Raw genomic sequence first — 13,272 nt, 5'->3', positions numbered from 1 at the left:
AAAAACAATGATTTTGGTATTATGCTGATTTAGTTGATTGACAGGCCCGCTTAATCTAAGGGAAACGCACATTCTGGGTACACCAAATATTGAGTCGCACCCCCTTTTGCCCTCAGAACAGCCTCAATTCTTCAGAGCATGGACCACAGGGATGCTGATCCACGTTGACGACAAAGCTTCCCACTGTCGTGTCAAGTTGGCTGGACGTCCTTTGGGTGGATCATTCTTGATACACACGGGAAACTTGAGCGTGGAAAAACCCAGCTAGTATGGCAACTCTTGTCACAAATCAGAGCGTACCCCGTTCAAAGGCACTTACATTTTGTGTCTTGCCCAGTCACCCTTTGAATGACACAATCCATGTCTCCAAAATCCTTCTTCAACCTGTCTCCCCTGATTCAAGTAAATGAGAAAGGATCATAGCTTTCACCTGGTCAGTCTGTCACGGAAAGAGTGTTAATGTTTTGTGTTCTCAGTGTATATGGGCTGCCTTATTCTGCCTTTTCCCCCGTTCCTGTGTCCTTTAACAATATTTTGTTCCAGAGACATGCCATTGAGATGGAGAAATGCACAGGATTTGATTACTTCAGTACAATGTTCAAAGATTTTTTTATGCAACAAAAACTGATGTTCTGTTTACTCAAGTACAAAATAGCATTGTACAAAAGTTAGAGAAGCAGACGCAGCCAACTGAAAGACATCCTCTGCTATAAGGTCAAGGGTCACTGTACATGTCAATTCCATTGGAAATTCCTTTTCCTCAATGCTTCTGAGGGGAAAAACTAATTTCAGTTAACTTGAATTGAAATTGACCCCAACCCTGGTGAATAACTAACTCTTCATCCTCAAGACAAGTGTGCTGCTATTTAGACTGGATCATCTTCTGACTGAAAATCAAATTGGCAACAAGCAAATCACTCATCGTGAAAACAATTGATACCCATTTCACACCAACTGGGGGTATTCATGAAATCTTGCCGTTTCATTTAATTGCCATGTTGCAGAGCTAAATCAAAGGAGAAACAGAACCATGACACTGCACTTTTATATGGATCCAAAGCAGCTTTACCAAAGCAATCTACTGGGCCAGTCAGAGCACAGACTGTAGGCATTTCTCTCATAACAGACTGCATTGTTGCATCACTATTGAACTTTTATACTATGTTGAAGATTAGAATTTTTTTCCACAACTTCGACCCTACTCCCCCATTCAAAACAGACAAACATTCAGTGTGGTGGTGCGATCATACAACAGCACAGGGGGGGGGGGGTGAACAAGAAATATTGTTTTGTGTTATTATATATGAGCCTCTATCTACACAGCCAGCGTGAGTGTTGCTGTTACCCCGTGTTCTATTTAAGGAGAGAGGAGCAAAGAGAATTCAGTCCTTAGTGCTCGGCTGTTCTCTCCCAGAACAATGCTTTTCTAAATAGCCAAACCCACGCTCTGAAAAGGCTGGCTGCGGCTGAGGCAACACACTGGTTAGGAGGAGCCCTGTAATTACAGTGTAATCAGATATGGCATCTTGTGTAAAAGAGAGCACTGAAAGAAAGAATAACATGCTGATCATTTCTACCCGGGAGTTAGATACAAAAACAATCTGCTTTCTTCTGCAGAATTTGGACATCGGCAGTAGTCTTGAGGAGTGGAGAGTCTTGTAGAGACAGTCTTTGTCCTGCTACTCAGTAGGACAGTCTCCTCAGTCATCCCCTAGACGGAAGCCAGCTCCCCAGGCATGACGTCCTCCCATACCTCCTCCACCACCACCACCACCGGCCTCGGGAGCTGCAGGTCTCCTGCTGGGTGGAGCTCCAAACCCAGACACGCCCCCTCGTCTGTTGGGCAGGAAGCGGTACCTGTAGAGGAGACAGAAGAAAGCATACTGTATTAAAACAGACATGCATCTCTGAAATGTAGAATAAGGAATCACAGAGGACAACAAGGCTGTGTTCAGCAGGAATGTTCACGTAGAAATATATTTGTGTAGAACAGACATGCATTACACATCTCTGACGCAGTATAAGGAATCGTCATGTTGCTTCCGGATTAAAGCAACACATGACTGGGACACCAGACAGGTAGAACAGCAGAGGAACTCACAGGAAGTCAGGTGTTGACAGGAAGGACCTGCCTCCCAGGTCCATGGGGTATTTAAACATCAGGAAGAAGTACAGATGGCCCACCAGGTTCCCAATCAGTTCATTGACAACACTGGAGATGAGAACAACCAAGACATTTAGGATTTTACTAATGACTTAGAACTACAATGTCTAACATGTTGGATTGTTGACTAAATAATGGAACTACTTACGAGCCCCCAATAATGTAGTTGAATCCAAGGATGACCCAGGGTAGATAACATGCTTTGAAGCGTGTCCCAAACCAGAAGGAGACTATGGTTTCTCTGTTCAGCTGAGCCCACACGTACAGGACCGACATTATCAACGGGATCATCAGGAGCTGGAAAACACAACATTTGCATATTTTCAAATCAAATTGGATTTGTCACAAGCGCCGAATACAACAGGTGTGTAGACCTTAGAGTGAAATGCTGACTACAACAGGTGTGTAGACCTTAGAGTGAAATGCTGACTACAACAGGTGTGTAGACCACAGAGTGAAATGCTGACTACAACAGGTGTGTAGACCACAGAGTGAAATGCTGACTACAACAGGTGTGTAGACCACAGAGTGAAATGCTGACTACAACAGGTGTGTAGACCACAGAGTGAAATGCTGATTACAACAAGTGTGTAGACCACAGAGTGAAATGCTGACTACAACAGGTGTGTAGACCACAGAGTGAAATGCTGACTACAACAGGTGTGTAGACCACAGAGTGAAATGCTGACTACAACAGGTGTGTAGACCACAGAGTGAAATGCTGACTACAACAGGTGTGTAGACCACAGAGTGAAATGCTGACTACAACAGGTGTGTAGACCACAGAGTGAAATGCTGATTACAACAGGTGTGTAGACCACAGAGTGAAATGCTGACTACAACAGGTGTGTAGACCACAGAGTGAAATGCTGATTACAACAGGTGTGTAGACCACAGAGTGAAATGCTGACTACAACAGGTGTGTAGACCACAGAGTGAAATGCTGATTACAACAGGTGTGTAGACCACAGAGTGAAATGCTGACTACAACAGGTGTGTAGACCACAGAGTGAAATGCTGACTACAACAGGTGTGTAGACCACAGAGTGAAATGCTGACTACAACAGGTGTGTAGACCACAGAGTGAAATGCTGACTACAACAGGTGTGTAGACCACAGAGTGAAATGCTGACTACAACAGGTGTGTAGACCACAGAGTGAAATGCTGACTACAACAGGTGTGTAGACCACAGAGTGAAATGCTGACTACAACAGGTGTGTAGACCATAGAGTGAAATGATGACTGACAAGCCCTAAACCAACAATGCAGTTAAGAAAAAGAAGTGTTAGGTAAAAAAATAAAACAAATAATTAAAGAGCAGCAGTAAAATAACAATGTGGAGGCTATATACAGGGTGTTACGGTACAGAGTCAAGGTGGAGGCTATATACAGGGTGTTACGGTACAGAGTCAATGTGGAGGCTATATACAGGGTGTTACGGTACAGAGTCAATGTGGAGGCTATATACAGGGTGTTACGGTACAGAGTCAATGTGGAGGCTATATACAGGGTGTTACGGTACAGAGTCAATGTGGAGGCTATATACAGGGGGTACCGGTACAGAGTCAATGTGGAGGCTATATACAGGGTGTTACGGTACAGAGTCAAGGTGGAGGCTATATACAGGGTGTTACGGTACAGAGTCAATGTGGAGGCTATATACAGGGGGTACCGGTACAGAGTCAATGTGGAGGCTATATACAGGGTGTTACGGTACAGAGTCAATGTGGAGGCTATATACAGGGTGTTACGGTACAGAGTCAATGTGGAGGCTATATACAGGGTGTTACGGTACAGAGTCAATGTGGAGGCTATATACAGGGTGTTACGGTACAGAGTCAATGTGGAGGCTATATACAGGGTGTTACGGTACAGAGTCAATGTGGAGGCTATATACAGGGTGTTACGGTACAGAGTCAATGTGGAGGCTATATACAGGGTGTTACGGTACAGAGTCAATGTGGAGGCTATATAGAGGGTGTTACGGTACAGAGTCAAGGTGGAGGCTATATACAGGGTGTTACGGTACAGAGTCAATGTGGAGGCTATATACAGGGGGTACCAGTACAGAGTCAAGGTGGAGGCTATATACAGGGTGTTACGGTACAGAGTCAAGATGGAGGCTATATACAGGGTGTTACGGTACAGAGTCAATGTGGAGGCTATATAGAGGGTGTTACGGTACAGAGTCAATGTGGAGGCTATATACAGGGGGTACCGGTACAGAGTCAATGTGGAGGCTATATACAGGGGGCACCAGTACAGAGTCAAGGTGGAGGCTATATACAGGGTGTTACGGTACAGAGTCAAGGTGGAGGCTATATACAGGGTGTTACGGTACAGAGTCAATGTGGAGGCTATATACAGGGGGTACCAGTACAGAGTCAATGTGGAGGCTATATACAGGGTGTTACGGTACAGAGTCAAGGTGGAGGCTATATACAGGGTGTTACGGTACAGAGTCAAGGTGGAGGCTATATACAGGGTGTTACGGTACAGAGTCAATGTGTCGAGGTAATATGTACATGTAGGTAGAGGTAATAGTAGTTCTCAATCAGTCATTTCATAAGAGGTGGACCAAAACCTCATTCATTAGCTTTATCTAATAATGTAGGTTATAGATACATCCTCTTTTCCAAACCAAATGGCCAAGAGGCTGCAGCGACACAGCAGCAGCACACAGCAGCAGCAGACAGTCAGCAGAGATACCTTAGCACTGAAGCTGTAGATGGCATAGTTCTTATTGTCACAGTGACCACGGAAGTGTCCAGTTTGTTTACACTAAATGACAGTGGTTGTGATGACCCCTGGTAGATTTATGGTCAGTAGCACTGAGGCAGGACGACTAGCCTCTTAGCTGTCAGAGACTGATGACTTAGAGCTGTCTGAGGTACTGTCCCAAATGGCACCCTATTCCCTATTTAGTGCACTACTTTTGACCAGACTGCCCAATAAAGGGAATAGGGTGCCATTTGGGACACCCCCCGATTGTCGGCTCCTCTGTGAAAGAAGATACAGCAGACTAGACCAGTCTGATCATCCGACCGTAACTCCCCGTCGTGATAAACTGGACCAGTCTGATCCTCCGACAGTAACTCCCCGTCGTGATAAACTGGACCAGTCTGATCCTCCGACAGTAACTCCCCGTCGTGATAAACTGGACCAGTCTGATCCTCCGACAGTAACTCCCCGTCGTGATAAACTGGACCAGTCTGATCCTCCGACAGTAACTCCCCGTCGTGATAAACTGGACCAGTCTGATCCTCCGACAGTAACTCCCCGTCGTGATAAACTGGACCAGTCTGATCCTCCGACAGTAACTCCCCGTCGTGATAAACTGGACCAGTCTGATCCTCCGACAGTAACTCCCCGTCGTGATAAACTGGACCAGTCTGATCCTCCGACAGTAACTCCCCGTCGTGATAAACTGGACCAGTCTGATCCTCCGACAGTAACTCCCCGTCGTGATAAACTGGACCAGTCTGATCCTCCGACAGTAACTCCCCGTCGTGGTAAACTGGACCAGTCTGATCATCCGACAGTAACTCCCCCGTCGTGATAAACTGGACCAGTCTGATCATCCGACAGTAACTCCCCCGTCGTGATAAACTGGACCAGTCTGATCATCCGACAGTAACTCCCCCGTCGTGATAAACTGGACCAGTCTGATCATCCGACAGTAACTCCCCGTCGTGATAAACTGGACCAGTCTGATCATCCGACAGTAACTCCCCGTCTGATAAACTGGACCAGTCTGATCATCCGACCTTCTTAATGAACCTAGTTTACATGATGTTCTACAGATTAAAGGGACAATCCACTCAAACTACAGTATGTGTTGGTATTGTTCCAATAGTCCGCTGTTGATTCAGTCCCAATATGTTTTGCATGTCAGCAGTCAAGTTGTTTTGCATCATCATGATGCTGTGGCCAGTGACACTTTGCTTCTAGAAAGTCCATTATCTTCAAAACTTCATTGCTGACATGCAAAACATATTTGGACTGTATCAACAATGGACTAATGGAAAATAATACCAAAAGAGAGTTTGAGTGGATTGATATAGATATAGATATATATACACATATATATATACATATATATATATACACATACACCTAGCTAATAAAAGCTTGCCTATCCTTGACAGGTACAGTAGAGATGACAGCCTTTAATGCAGGGTTGGACTATGTGTCTTGGAACGTCGTGGTAAATGAAAAAAGAAAACAGGTCTTAATTATTCTAATCAAAGGACAGAGAGAAAACAGGAGGAAGAAACGTACCTGCATGTCCATCATTAAGCCGGTTATCTACACAAGCAATGTTAAGGAAACCTGTATTCTTCCTGTCAGGATCAATTATTTTACGCATGTTGAACTCTTTCATCTCGTTCTATAGAAACAGGCCACATGACCTTCATTTCCATTTTAGTAGAGCAGTGGAACAGATGACTTGACAACAGAACTGTTCTGTCATGGAGCAGAGAGGAGCCTACTGATCCATTCCAGCTGTACTGAGGTTCTGGATCCACAACACAGTAACTGAGGCAGCATGGGTAGAAAATCAGAGGCTATATTTGAACCAGATCTTTCATGTGAGTAGTGTTGTCCATCCATATGACCTGCATTAACCACATGGCTGTACAGAGACTGTAGCTAGGCCTCTAGCAGGCTGGGGGTTTGGCTGTACAGAGACTGTAGCTAGGCCTCTAGCAGGCTGGGGGTTTGGCTGTACAGAGACTGTAGCTAGGCCTCTAGCAGGCTGGGGGTTTGGCTGTACAGAGACTGTAGCTAGGCCACTAGCAGGCTGGGGGTTTGGCTGTACAGAGACTGTAGCTAGGCCTCTAGCAGGCTGGGGGTTTGGCTGTACAGAGACTGTAGCTAGGCCTCTAGCAGGCAGGGGGTTTGGCTGTACAGAGACTGTAGCTAGGCCTCTAGCAGGCAGGGGGTTTGGCTGTACAGAGACTGTAGCTAGGCCACTAGCAGGCTGGGGGTTTGGCTGTACAGAGACTGTAGCTAGGCCTCTAGCAGGCTGGGGGTTTGGCTGTACAGAGACTGTAGCTAGGTCACTAGCAGGCTGGGGGTTTGGCTGTACAGAGACTGTAGCTAGGCCTCTAGCAGGCAGGGGGTTTGGCTGTACAGAGACTGTAGCTAGGCCTCTAGCAGGCTGGGGGTTTGGCTGTACAGAGACTAGCTAGGCCTCTAGCAGGCAGGGGGTTTGGCTGTACAGAGACTGTAGCTAGGCCACTAGCAGGCTGGGGGTTTGGCTGTACAGAGACTGTAGCTAGGCCTCTAGCAGGCTGGGGGTTTGGCTGTACAGAGACTGTAGCTAGGCCTCTAGCAGGCTGGGGGTTTGGCTGTACAGAGACTGTAGCTAGGCCTCTAGCAGGCTGGGGGTTTGGCTGTACAGAGACTGTAGCTAGGCCTCTAGCAGGCTGGGGGTTTGGCTGTACAGAGACTGTAGCTAGGCCACTAGCAGGCTGGGGGTTTGGCTGTACAGAGACTGTAGCTAGGCCTCTAGCAGGCTGGGGGTTTGGCTGTACAGAGACTGTAGCTAGGTCACTAGCAGGCTGGGGGTTTGGCTGTACAGAGAAACAGAGCCCGGTTTGGCTGTCCAGAGAAACAGAGACTGGTTTGGCTGTACCACATGGCTGTCCAGAGAAACAGATTGTAGCTAGGCTACTGGAAAGGGGCTGAACTGTTGCTAGGCAGCTTAACAGGCAGGGGGCGGCTCTAATAACACATACTATAACAAGGCCTAGACTCAGGAGAGGCAGAAACAATGGCAGTTCATGGAACAAAACATAAACAACTATTAGCCTACCTTTAACAATGGACAAAACAGCATAACGTCATTGTCTGATGAAAACCTTGTAACTCCAATTTTGCAAATATATATATTTTTTTACATTCATTTAAAAGCAGTAACTCCCCTCAATGTTCTCTGAACATTTCATGACTCAAGGACACAAAACATTTATTCAAAATATTTCATAATAGTATGTTCCTTTTTCCTGAAAAAACGATGTTTTGAAGGTTTTCAGACGGTGACGATGAGTTAAACGTATGGCTCATTGATTTACTATGACTGATAAAGTTGTCAGCTGCATAACAGAGGAAGGCTGATAAGCAGGTAAAGGATACAACGATGCAGATCCAGTTGAACAGCAGCATGAACACAAAGTCAGCCGGTCGCCCATCAAACGCACCTGGAACAAAGAAAACATACAGGGATTGTTTCTTTATTTCATTTGCTTTGGCAATGTAAACATGTTTCCATTCACTAAACACTGTACATACAGACCTAACACCACTAAACACTGTACATACAGACCTAACACCACTAAACACTGTACATACAGACCTAACACCGCATCACTAAACACTGTACATACAGACCTAACACCACTAAACACTGTACATACAGACCTAACACCACTAAACACTGTACATGCAGACCTAACACCACTAAACACTGTACATACAGACCTAACACCGCATCACTAAACACTGTACATACAGACCTAACACCACTAAACACTGTACATACAGACCTAACACCACTAAACACTGTACATACAGACCTAACACCGCATCACTAAACACTGTACATACAGACCTAACACCACTAAACACTGTACATACAGACCTAACACCACTAAACACTGTACATACAGACCTAACACCACATCACTAAACACTGTACATACAGACCTAACACCACATCACTAAACACTGTACATACAGACCTAACACCGCATCGCTAAACACTGTACATACAGACCTAACACCGCATCGCTAAACACTGTACATACAGACCTAACACCGCATCGCTAAACACTGTACATACAGACCTAACACCGCATCGCTAAACACTGTACATACAGACCTAACACCACTAAACACTGTACATACAGACCTAACACCACTAAACACTGTACATACAGACCTAACACCGCATCACTAAACACTGTACATACAGACCTAACACCGCATCACTAAACACTGTACATACAGACCTAACACCGCATCACTAAACACTGTACATACAGACCTAACACCGCATCACTAAACACTGTACATACAGACCTAACACCACATCACTAAACACTGTACATACAGACCTAACACCGCATCACTAAACACTGTACATACAGACCTAACACCGCATCACTAAACACTGTACATACAGACCTAACACCGCATCACTAAACACTGTACATACAGACCTAACACCGCATCACTAAACACTGTACATACAGACCTAACACCGCATCACTAAACACTGTACATACAGACCTAACACCGCATCACTAAACACTGTACATACAGACCTAACACCGCATCACTAAACACTGTACATACAGACATAACACCACAACACTGTACATATAGACCTAACACCACTAAACACTGTACATACAGACCTAACACCACATCACTGTACATACAGACCTAACACCACAACACTGTACATACAGACCTAACACCACATCACTGTACATACAGACCTAACACCACATCACTAAACACTGTACATACAGACCTAACACCACATCACTAAACACTGTACATACAGACCTAACACCACATCACTGTACATACAGACATAACACCACAACTTTTTATTTAATCACCGCAATTATTTATTTCAATCATATTCTATTGCCTGGCCCCACCATGATCACAAGATTTGAATGAAAAAGCTCCATGTGTACTGAACGACACGGTCTACTTCCTCCTACCTCCAACAGTCCTAATGTTGTGTAACAGATCAGGTCTATAACGGAGCCTGACTAACGAGAAGTGATCGGTGTGGCCTGGGGGGGGGGGGGGGTCTAGCCTCTGTGACCTGGCGTGAACCCACCCGTCTCCAGCCTCTGTGACCTGGCGTGAACCCACCCGTCTCCAGCCTCTGTGACCTGGCGTGAACCCACCCGTCTCCAGCCTCTGTGACCTGGCGTGAACCCACCCGTCTCCAGCCTCTGTGACCTGGCGTGAACCCCCCCGTCTCCAGCCTCTGTGACCTGGCGTGAACCCACCCGTCTCCAGCCTCTGTGACCTGGCGTGAACCCACCCGTCTCCAGCCTCTGTGACCTGGCGTGAACCCACCCGCCTCCAGCCTCTGTGACCTGGCGTGAACCCACCCGCCTCCAGCCTCTGTGACCTGGCGTGAACCCACCCGCCTCCAGCCTCTGTGACCTGGCGTGAACCCACCCGCCTCCAGCCTCTGTGACCTGGCCTGAACCCACCCGTCTCCAGCCTCTGTGACCTGGCCTGAACCCACCCGTCTCCAGCCTCTGTGACCTGGCCTGAACCCACCCGTCTCCAGCCTCTGTGACCTGGTGTGAACCCACCCGTCTTCACTGGGATATAGGACTACTCAGTGATGTGAAACATTCTGAACCTTGTTACAGATCTATTCATTCTGTTTCCCTGACAACTCCCTCTTCTACATGAAGGTTTGTATCTGAACGTTCTGTAACATTACATGGTCCTGAACCGGCCCCTGCTAGAGGACTGTGTGAACCCACCTGTCTCCAGCCTGGTAGAGGACCGTGTGAACCCACCTGTCTCCAGCCTGGTAGAGTACCGTGTGAACCCACCTGTCTCCAGCCTGGTAGAGTACCGTGTGAACCCACCTGTCTCCAGCCTGGTAGAGTACTGTGTGAACCCACCTGTCTCCAGCCTGGTAGAGTACCGTGTGAACCCACCTGTCTCCAGCCTGGTAGAGTACTGTGTGAACCCACCTGTCTCCAGCCTGGTAGAGGACCGTGTGAACCCACCTGTCTCCAGCCTGGTAGAGTACCGTGTGAACCCACCTGTCTCCAGCCTGGTAGAGTACCGTGTGAACCCACCTGTCTCCAGCCTGGTAGAGTACTGGTAGAGTACTGTGTGAACCCACCTGTCTCCAGCCTGGTAGAGTACTGGTAGAGGAAATAAAGATTGACGAGGTAGAGGAAGCCTGTTCCAGGGCCCACAGGGAAGTATAGGGTGGAGGTGATTGGTCTCCATACCTGTAGAGAGAGAGATACAGAGTCTGTTAGCATTTAGACATGTCAGGGCAGTAACTGGTGTGTGTGTGTGTGTGGGGGGGGGGGGGGGGGGGGGGGCAGTAACTGGAGGGTGGGGGGGTGCCAGGGCAGTAACTGGTGGAGGGGGGGATGGAACAGCCCAGACTGCCCAGCACAGGTGTGCCAGCTGTGGCCTCACCAATGGAACAGCCCAGACTGCCCAGCACAGGTGTGCCAGCTGTGGCCTCACCAATGGAAACCTACTCTGCCTTCACAAGATAACCAGTAGTCAGCTGAGCTGTCAGGGCCGAGAACCAATACTGTCCACCCTGTATGTGTTCGTGGTGGAAAATAACCCAATTATCCTACTTGATTAAAAGTAAAGATACTGTAATAGAAAATTTGAAAAGTATAATAGAAATGTAAAAGTCACCCCCCCAAATAATACTACTTGAGTAAAAGTATTTGGTTTAAAATATACTTAAGTATCAAAAGTAAAAGTATTAATAAATTCAAATAGCTTATATTAAGAAACCAAGATGTTTTGAATATTTTGAATATTTTTTTAAGGATAGCCCAGGGCACACTACAACACGCAGACATCATTTACAAATGAAGCATTTGTGTTTAGTGAGTCTGCCAGATCAGAGGCAGTAGGGATGTTCTCTTGATAAGTGAGTGAATTGGACCACTTTCCTGTCCTGCTAAGCATTGAAAATATAACAAGTACGTCTGCGTGTCAGGGAAAATGTTTGGAGTAAAAATAACATTATTTTATTTAGGATTGTAGTGAAATAAAAGTAAAAGTAAACTAATAATTAAGTCGTACTTTCAAGTATTTTTACTTAAGTACTTTACACCACTGTGTGTGTGTGTGTGTGTGTGAACCCACGTCATAGAGCTGGGGTCCAGTACCAAAAGAAGGGTCTAGTGTGACACCACCTGTCAGAAGACTATGATGAAACCCTTGCTTGCTTGTTTGCGAGTCATAATGACTACTGCATGTAATGTGGGAGGTGCCAGTTATAATGAGGATGTCCAAAGATGGATGTGATAGCGCCACCTGTTGGAATTGTATTGACATTATTTTTGGTCAAACCTCACTCAACCAAACCTATAACAAATGCTGGAACATAAAATATTTGTGAGATATTCACCAAACCTTTCGGGAATAATCATGTAGTTAATTTGTACATAATTGCTATTGAAAATGCTGCTATCCTATCATTGAACTAGTGTCTTCACGCATCCCGGAAGTCCAACCTGTTTGTTTTGTGATTGGACTGAATTCACACCCCTCGTACAATCCAAGGCCTGCTAGCCTTGATGCTAGGCTATTATAGCAACATAGCGAATTGTAGCACACATAAACAACCCCACTGCCCATAACTCACCTGAAATTTGTGAAAGAAGTTCTCTGGCCATAAGACGAGGTACATGGGACTGATTAGTCCCAGTTTACCTATCAAGGGAACCGCAATCGACCCAGCAAACCAGTACCGGGTGATGAACGGGATTGTTTTGAACCAGTCCCCGATATCTGACATCTTTCCATACGATCTTGGCAAAACGACCAGTCAACGAATTGCCTAAAGGCAAACGAACAGTCCCAAAGTCCTGTGGTGACTGACGATACCCCTTGTGTTAGAATTCCCTTTCGATTACAACAATTATTCACGAACGTTTGTTTCCTCAGTCAAGTTTTCATGACGTGGCTTCTTATTATACCTCAATCTTCTCGCGACTAGCTCTTGAACTGCTCACTTCCTGTCGAATTTGCGCCGCAGTCCTTGCTATCTGGGATCCTTGGGACGTCTGGAATCTGATGTTACCCCTTTGAAGTTGAAATGTCGAATGATTTACACCGAACAAAAATATAAACACAAAATGCAACAATTTCTAAGATTGCACTGAGTTACAGTTCATATAAGGAAATCAGTCAATTTAAATAAATTCCTTAGGCCATAATCTATGGATTTCACATGACTGGAAATACAGATACAGTGAGGGAAAAAAGTATTTGATCCCTTGCTGATTTTGTACGTTTGCTCAGTCTATAATTTTAATGGTAGGTTTATTTGAACATTGAGAGACAG

General features: G+C 45.9%; 1 protein-coding gene and 1 long non-coding RNA gene across 3 annotated transcripts; both read right to left on the bottom strand.

Annotated features, from left to right (window-relative positions):
* Positions 1-955: 955 nt before the first annotated feature.
* On the bottom strand, positions 956-12,954 carry LOC115181403 (derlin-1). 2 transcript variants are annotated; one of them, XM_029743333.1, is made up of 7 exons: positions 12,571-12,954; positions 11,068-11,179; positions 8,307-8,371; positions 6,447-6,473; positions 2,313-2,461; positions 2,102-2,212; positions 956-1,857 (listed from the first exon to the last, which is right to left on the bottom strand). In XM_029743333.1, the coding sequence occupies exons 1-7, from the start codon at positions 12,721-12,723 to the stop codon at positions 1,701-1,703; spliced, it is 774 nt and encodes a 257-aa protein (XP_029599193.1). In that variant the 5' UTR covers positions 12,724-12,954; the 3' UTR covers positions 956-1,700. The 2 variants fall into 2 exon arrangements, with proteins under 2 accessions (XP_029599193.1, XP_029599194.1); XM_029743334.1 differs by lacking the exons at positions 11,068-11,179; positions 12,571-12,954 and adding an exon at positions 11,021-11,040.
* LOC115181404 (uncharacterized) lies at positions 8,413-8,713 on the bottom strand. The gene is made up of 2 exons (XR_003873405.1): positions 8,622-8,713; positions 8,413-8,466 (listed from the first exon to the last, which is right to left on the bottom strand). It is a non-coding gene; the product is annotated as an uncharacterized LOC115181404 (long non-coding RNA).
* Positions 12,955-13,272: the final 318 nt, after the last annotated feature.

The sequence above is a fragment of the Salmo trutta genome, unplaced genomic scaffold, assembly GCF_901001165.1.
Source record: "Salmo trutta unplaced genomic scaffold, fSalTru1.1, whole genome shotgun sequence".
NCBI classification, from domain to species: Eukaryota; Metazoa; Chordata; class Actinopteri; order Salmoniformes; family Salmonidae; genus Salmo; species Salmo trutta.
The sequence above is the reverse complement of the archived record's forward strand: the minus strand, read 5'-3'. Positions and strand labels throughout refer to the sequence as shown.